Here is a 7,649-nt window from a genome sequence, read left to right on the forward strand (position 1 = left end):
AGGCGTCCCCGAGCACAGCGATCGCTCCGACTGTCATCGCCAGAGCCGGGGTTTGTTCTCCAGCAAACCGCTCCCAGCGCACCCGCAGCGGCTGCAGCGAGGGGCTGCGAGCGCCGGGGATGCTGCGGGTCCGGGCAGCACCACCGCAAAAGCATCCTGAATTAAATTGCCCAGAAGAGAGCCCGAAGTGCCCAGACACCAAATCCCGGGGGGCAGCGGAGGGTCCGTTCAGGACGGAGCAGCCCGGGGAGGGCACCTGGGGGTGGGCACCTTCCCAGCCTTGCAGAGCGGGGCTCAGCCAAGGGACCCCCAAACTCACCGCATCCCTTTAGGGTTTCTCTGCTCTGCTCCCACAGCCCGAGGCCGAGCTCATCCCCGTGCATCTCTCAGCCGGGCTCTGGAGCGACAAAGGAGATTCTTCCTTTTTTTTTTTTTTTTTTTTTTTTCCCCCTCGCCCCCCGAACCCACAAAGCCCCAAAACGCTCCCGCTCAACCTGCGATTTTGCCGCTAAGGTTTGTTTTAGCGACTCCATGCGATTTAAATGAATAAGCGCCCATCTCTACCCCATCCGAGCTGGKGGGACCCGGCCGGGGACAGCAGCCCCACGGCCGCTTGTTTGACTTATTCCTCTCTTACCCCCTTCAACCCGCTCTTGTTTTAGTTGTTTTTTAAATTTTTTCCCTCCCCCAGAGAGTGCTGGTTTTTCTGTTTGAAAGCTTTACAAACAAACAGGAGGGAAATCCAATGGCATTTCCCTCTCTAAAGCCAGGCAGGGGCTGTTCGGGTCTCTCTCCTATCGACAGGACTGTGCTGCTCGGGGATATCTGTATAAACCCTAAGCGYGGATTTCCCCTTGAGCGCGCTTCACACAGCAGTGAACTCACGCTTTCTATAGTTCCTGACATCGGATATTGCAGAATAAGAAAAACGAAACCTCCATTCTCTAGCTTAGGGAAAAAAAAAAATTAAATCAGCACATATTTGGTTGATGGTTTCCTCCCGGCCTGTTTATTTAATCTGACTGTATGATAGATAGCGTCAGATAGTGACTTTGTACACATTAGGCCATTCTGTTTCTTTCCTTTTTTCTTCTTTTTTTTTTTTTTTTTTCATATGGATGAACAACCCCGGCGGCTGGAAAAGCCGGATAAATGCAGTGCCGCCCCTTTAAAAGAGCGGAGATGTTTTTGAGATGTATTACTATATTAGGTGACATGGAACTTTGCATCTCTCATACCATCACGGCAATGTTGGCCAATAGAAAGCTAAAGTCACCCAAAAACTGCCTAGTCCCTCCTTCCCCGGCCTTATGGTCCGCTCCTACCTGCCCGCAGTGCACAAGTCMAGGCTCCTCGCGGGAATGCTATGTGCCCCCTCCGGGAGCCCACGCTCCACCGCTGCTCCACCTTGGCTGCTCCCCACCTACTTTTCCATGACCCTGGGCTGCGGCCGCTGCCCCGCTGTCCTCCGCAATGTTTCCTAGCCCTGTGACAACGACCCCCTTCTCGGTGAAGGATATTCTGAACCTGGAGCAGCAGCAGAGCGGCCTGGGCTCCATGGAGCTGGCGTCGCTGTCYTCGCCGTCCTGCATGCTGGCCACCTTCAAGCAGGAGGCGTTCAGCGCCGAGCCCCCAGCCCTGCCCGACCTGCGGGAGGAGCTGCCCGAGCCGCCCCCCACCAAAAACACCGCCGCTTTCCCCGGCTCCTACTACGCGAAAAGTTACGTGGAGATGGACTCGGCCAAGGAGGCCAAGGCAGACAAGAAAGGTAAAGCCAAGTGCTGCTCCCCGGAACGGAGAAATCGGGAGGGCAGGAGGATGGTGATCCCCAGCCGGGGGTGCAAGGGCTGCGGGGGAAGAGGGGACGGTGCGGGGCTGCGCTCGGTCTCGGGGCTCCGTGAGCGGCAGCAGCTTCATTCCCTGTCGGGCCCAGCGCTGCAGAATCGGGGCTGACCCCACCGCGGGGAGGGTCCCGCTCACCCCGGCCCGAGACCCCCGAGCGGGGCCGGGGCTGTTCTTCTGCCCAACGGGACGGGCAGAGCTGCAGGGGGACACAGAAAYCGGGTGACAAATCCGATTCCGAACTCGTCGGGGTCACGGTGGGATTCAGCACAAAGCTCCGTGCGATGAATCCAGGTCGGGGCACCGGCGGGCGCAGCTCACAGCAGTGCACGGAGCACGGTTGTTTTCAGACAAAAGAGAAGGAAAATTTGCTAAAGGGGCACTTAAAGAGCGGCGCAGGGCCGGTCCTGTTCCCGCAGAAGCGGGTGGCCACAGTGGCCTGCGAGGCCGGGGCAGAGCCGGGGCTCTCTCATGTTTGCACGCTATTTATTAAATATTGATTTATCATTTTTTACACATTTTTTTCCTTCCCCGTTTTTCTTTGCCTGTTTATTTTGCTGCAGATCTGTGTTCCCTACACAAGAGCCTGGAGCAGGAGAAAAGAGACCTGGAAGATCCCGAGCGCCCCAGACAGAGGAAAAGGAGGAAACCTCGCGTCCTCTTTTCACAAGCCCAGGTCTACGAACTGGAGAGAAGGTTCAAGCAGCAGAAATACCTCTCGGCTCCCGAGAGAGACCACCTAGCGAACGTCCTAAAGCTCACCTCCACCCAGGTGAAAATTTGGTTCCAGAACCGAAGGTACAAATGCAAAAGGCAGAGACAGGACCAGACYCTGGAAATGGTGGGGATCCCTCCCCCTCGGCGGATCGCGGTGCCGGTGCTGGTGCGCGATGGGAAGCCCTGCCTGGGGGAATCTTCCCCCTACAGTTCGCCCTACAATGTCAGCATTAACCCCTACAGCTACAACGCCTACCCCGCGTACACCAACTACAACAGCCCGGCCTGCAACGCCAACTACAACTGCAACTACCCSTCCATGCAGCCCATGCAGCCCTCGGCGGCCGGCAACAACTTCATGAACTTCAGCGTGGGGGACTTGAATTCGGTGCAAACGCCCATCCCGCAGGGCAACGCGGGCATCTCCACATTGCACGGGATCCGAGCCTGGTAGAGCCGCCCCCAGCCCGCTCCCCCCACGGACCCCCGGTGATGGAGGGGATCGGCCGCGCCTGCGAGCCGGGCTCGGGACATTTCCAGGCTGCGGGGGGTTGAGGAGGGCTCGGTGGAGCATCCCGGCGGAGCTCACGAGTGTGGTGGCTATTGACGGGGGGTGGTTCGGTATTTCGTGCGGTGGCTGCGCTCCGGCGGGGTTTGCCCGCATTTCCCGGCCCCTCTCGCTCCCCTTCCACAGGGTTCTTCACCCTGGTAATCCCCCTCCTTYCTTCCCACAAACCAGCCGGTAATTTCTCTCTACTTGTTCCCAACAACACCTARCCAAGCCCCGCGACTCTATTTTTATTTTTAAACTTTTACTCTATACTAATTATTATTGACATCCACATTTAATTTTTGCACTTCCCGTCCGGTCCCCGCTGTTCGGTCAGTTCAGCATCTCGCCACCCCCGGTGTCCCTTGCGGGGCTGCTCCTGCCGGCCCGGGCAGGGATGAGGACAGGTCCCCACGCCACCCCACCCCACCCCGGCCGAGGGACACAGACCCTCCGGCCCGCCAGGTCCTGTCGGGTGATGCACTAAACCGTGAGTTAGTATGGAAATGCACTGTCCGCCCCTCGGTACGTGTTGCCCTTTGCTGTACGAGCTGACGGAGATCAGCGAGTTGTCATTAAAGAGAGTGGCTGAACCTCGGCGTCCCTGGCGTTCCTTGCGCATCCCGGGCGGGGGGCGGTGGRTGCGGACCCGCCCGTCCCGGGGGCTCTCCTGGGCCGCCCCGCTCCGGAAACCTTTTCCTGCCGGGTTGTGTAGCCCTTCCGTACCTTCGGCGTTCCCGTTTTGCCGCCTGCGAACGATATTTGTATTTTAAGGAATTTTAAAAATAGTTTTGAAAGCCTTTTTTCGAGCTCGCAGCTTGGGCAGGACCGTCACGCACACGCTGTGTCCTGTCTGCTCCCCGGGCTGGGATCGGGACCGACCCCATCGTTCCCCGTCTCCGGGAGAGTCGGGAGAGGGACCGATTCCTTCCCTGCACAAAAAAAATGCAATGCAAGGAGAGGCACCGGCACCCAAATCGTGAACCAAAGCCTCCAAACCGCCGCCGGCGCATCCATGGGAGGTTTTCAAAGCCCCTCCACAGCCTGAGCCAGTGGAGAGAGGGACAAAGGACCCCCCCTGTCCCCAAACTGCTCAGGACAGCGAACAGAGCTCCCCAGAGCCCGGCTCCTGCCGCCCCTCTGCCTCTGCCCCAGCCCCTYGGCCGCTCTTACAGTAGTCGCTATCAAATGTCAATTATTGGGAGTGAGAAACAACAAACATTGTAATTCAGCGCAGTCACAACATCCTCTGAGTGTCTGAGACTGTCCGGCCGGTGACAGGGCGATTAAGGGAACCTGCAACCCCTCCTGCCTCGGCCCTATCGGCCCCATCAGTAAACAGGGATGGAGACAGGGTGGCTGTGGCCCTGGGACACAGGATGAAAGGCTGCCGGGGAATGGAAGCTGCCTGCAGYCTCCATCCCTCTCTCCCAACCCCACACACCCCCGAGGGAGGATTGAGCGGGTAAGGAGCTCCCACCTCCCTCCGATCTCTGCAAACGCAGGAGGAGCCCTGGGTGCTGCCCCAAATCCCTGAATGCAGCGTGGGGTGCAGACACCTGACCCGTCTGGGGCTCAGGAATGGCCAGAGAGGGACCCACGGCCTCATCCCGGGGAGAATTTACCTCGGGGTGCTCCCCCGAGAGCCAGAGGGACATGGGGGCTGTGCCAAAGGGGMCCAGGGCTGCCAGCCTGAAGCAAGTACCCAGGGCATGCCAGGGAAAAGCAAAGGGCACTTCCCCTCGTTTCAAACCATCTCTGGGGTGGCTTTGCCATCTTCCCACCCAGGGTTTGCATTGGAAGGACACACAGATGGGAGAGGGGCAGTGGGTCAGCCGGAAAATGTCCTGCCAAGGATGCCCACCTTCGTGAGAACTCCAGAAAAACAGAATGGAGGGGGCAGGAGAAAGCTGGGATTAAACTGAGGGGTGGGGGGAGTCACAGTTTGGGGCCTCGGTTTGCCTGAGCTGTAAAATGTTCACAGCGCTGCCATCCCACTCCTGGTGTCCCCACGGCAGAGCTTGGCCGGGGTCAGAGCACGCAGGGAGCCCTCAGCACACACTACAAGGTCTGAGTTACCGTGGAGGAAGGCACTGAGATTTAATAAACCTGAACCACTATTTTCAAAAGCTGGGCCTGAGCAGCCTTCATTAAGGGGACAAACAAGACAGAGAAACTTCAGAAAAAGCCACGGGAAAAACTAACCCCCCCATCAACACAGAATCCTTCTCCACATCTCCCAACATCCCTTCCCTTYCTCAGACGCCTTATTTCTTCAAACATGTTTTTTTTTCCTCCCATAATATCTCAGAGCTACAGCTGTCAAGAAATCTGTATATCCAGAGGGATTTTCCCTGTTCTGGGCACCAGCTTTGGGTCTGATTTCCAGGACTGCACTGTGCTCATTCCCAGCAGGGATGAGTTTCCTCCGGCTCTGCTCACACTCTCCCCTCCTCCCCGAGCTCCCCGGGAGCTGCATCCCGAGCAGATGCGGGGCAGGAGGAGCCCGGGGCTGGGAGCAGCAGCAGCCGGAGCCTTGGAGCCGGTTCAGAAGGGGATTTTGGAGGAGCAGAAGGCTGAGGTGGAGCAGGCAGAGCGGGCAGGGGCAGCAGCAGCCGCGGGTGAACACCTTCCATCMGCTGGGTTAGTGGGAAACGCAAGGGAGATGCGGCAGGAATTAACCCCCAGCACGCTGATTTTTGCCGTGGGGCGCTCCCTGGGTTTGCAGACATCCCAATTCCCCTATTCCTGCTCCCCAAATCAGCCTCACTTCCCGCTGCAGCTCCACAGCTGGCTCAGCCCGCAGGGTCAGGCAGCGGCAAAAGGTTCCCCCAGGACTTCCGAAAGCACCAAAGGCTCAGAAAAACTGCACATTTCCAATCTGGCATATTCCTGTCCGAGCCTGAAGGGCTTCCCATCTCTGGAGCAACACTCAAAGCCTGTGCTTAGGAAAAGTTCCAGAGGATCCTGGCGTTTCCCCAGGGAACCTGAAATCAGAGATCCTCCCAGTGCCGGGGGTCACGCTGAGGGGTGCAGGAAAAAGCTTTTAATAAGATTTGCACTTGGATTTGATCTCGCTCTTCCTTCAGATTTTTTGGGGATTACTCAGCCTGGCACTGGTATTCACTGCTCTGTTTCAGCCCAGCTTTTTTAATTTTTTTTTTTTTGAGAATTCAGTGCCCCAGCTCCACCTGAAGGTGACAGAACAAGACCAGCTCAGCTTCCTTGAGACAAACTGCACATGGCAAGTTTATCCAAACTCTTTGGAATTCACACAATTTGTACAGGAACAAATCGCCAGCTGTAAGGCACTGATCCCAAATCCCTTTCCCTTTAGAAGTTTTGTAGGAACTGAAGTAACTATTTTCCCCAAATGACAYCCATGCCGTTCCTAAAGCGCACTTGTGGGCAGAATTTTATTCCTTAAGTTCAAGGAGTTTTCACGTCGGAAGTTATTCTCTGGAGCCAGAAAACAAGATGTGATCCCGGCAGGAATTAAGTGTTTCCATGTTCCTGAGAAGCTCGGCAGGAAAACAACAGATCAACAACCTTCTCTGGCCAGCCCCTGCTCCTAATTCATCTCACTGACATCAGTTTAGATCGCTATCAGCAGTAAGTGATTTCTTGTTAATGGGGATTATTAAGAAGAATCAACACCTTTAAAATGCCACTCCAAAGCGGGAAGGGATGGGCTTTCAGGCCGGAGTCCGATTTTTCATTCCGGGGTGGTTTGTTATTGCCTAAAACACGAAATTCACGTTACATTTTGACGCTGAAAGAGAGGGAAGTGGAGAATTCTCCCAGCAGAAAATCSAGCACTGGCGATACATTCGTGCAACTTCATCCATCAAGGTTTAGCAGTGACACAAAATACATCACCTGAAAATCCCTCCCTGTCTCCWGCGGTCACTTTAAACCCTGCCTTTCCAGAGTTTCATTCAGCAAGGAAAACCCATTTAGAGACAAGATCMCCCTGAGCAGTCCATCAGCCGTATTTCTGACTCTATCCCTGCACAGCCCGGCCCCAGAACTGAGAGGAGTAAAAACAGACTCCACCAATATTTCACCCCCAGAACTGAAATCTTAATAACTTCTTACACAATGAGGCCTTAGAACTGGAAATCAAATTTCCCATTCCATTCCTCAGTGGCAGCATTACCTGGAGCACTCCATTTGTGTACACAGAAAGATTATTTCCCATCTACACTGAGCATGAATATTCGGTATTTTTCCCCACCAAAAATGAGAGCACAGGAGAGAATCACCCGCCCTGTGCAGCACATTGGAAGAAATAGGACAATTCTAGATTAATTTCCAAAAATCCTCTTTGCTTTTCTTTCTTTCCTGACCACCTTTTCCAGTCCTATTCTGGCAGTGAAAWCCCCATGCTCTGCCCCTTTGATCARCTCCTGAAGAGCCCTTTCATGTCCTGCTGCCTTCGTTAGCTCRGGTTTTAATTGCTGAGCAGACAGGAGGTGCGAGGGCACAGCAGGAGATGATGGATGGRTTTGGGCAGTGCCTGTGCAGGACAAAAAACAAA

General features: G+C 55.5%; 1 protein-coding gene across 1 annotated transcript; it reads left to right on the forward strand.

The window, feature by feature from the left end:
* The first annotated feature begins 1,473 nt into the window (after positions 1 to 1,473).
* NKX2-5 (NK2 homeobox 5) lies at positions 1,474 to 3,013 on the forward strand. Its single transcript, XM_057383505.1, has 2 exons — positions 1,474 to 1,768; positions 2,406 to 3,013. The coding sequence occupies exons 1-2, from the start codon at positions 1,474 to 1,476 to the stop codon at positions 3,011 to 3,013; spliced, it is 903 nt and encodes a 300-aa protein (XP_057239488.1).
* The last annotated feature ends 4,636 nt before the right edge of the window (positions 3,014 to 7,649 follow it).

The sequence above is a fragment of the Malurus melanocephalus genome, unplaced genomic scaffold, assembly GCF_030028575.1.
Source record: "Malurus melanocephalus ecotype Western Australia unplaced genomic scaffold, MMel_1.1 scaffold_637, whole genome shotgun sequence".
Lineage (NCBI taxonomy): Eukaryota > Metazoa > Chordata > Aves > Passeriformes > Maluridae > Malurus > Malurus melanocephalus.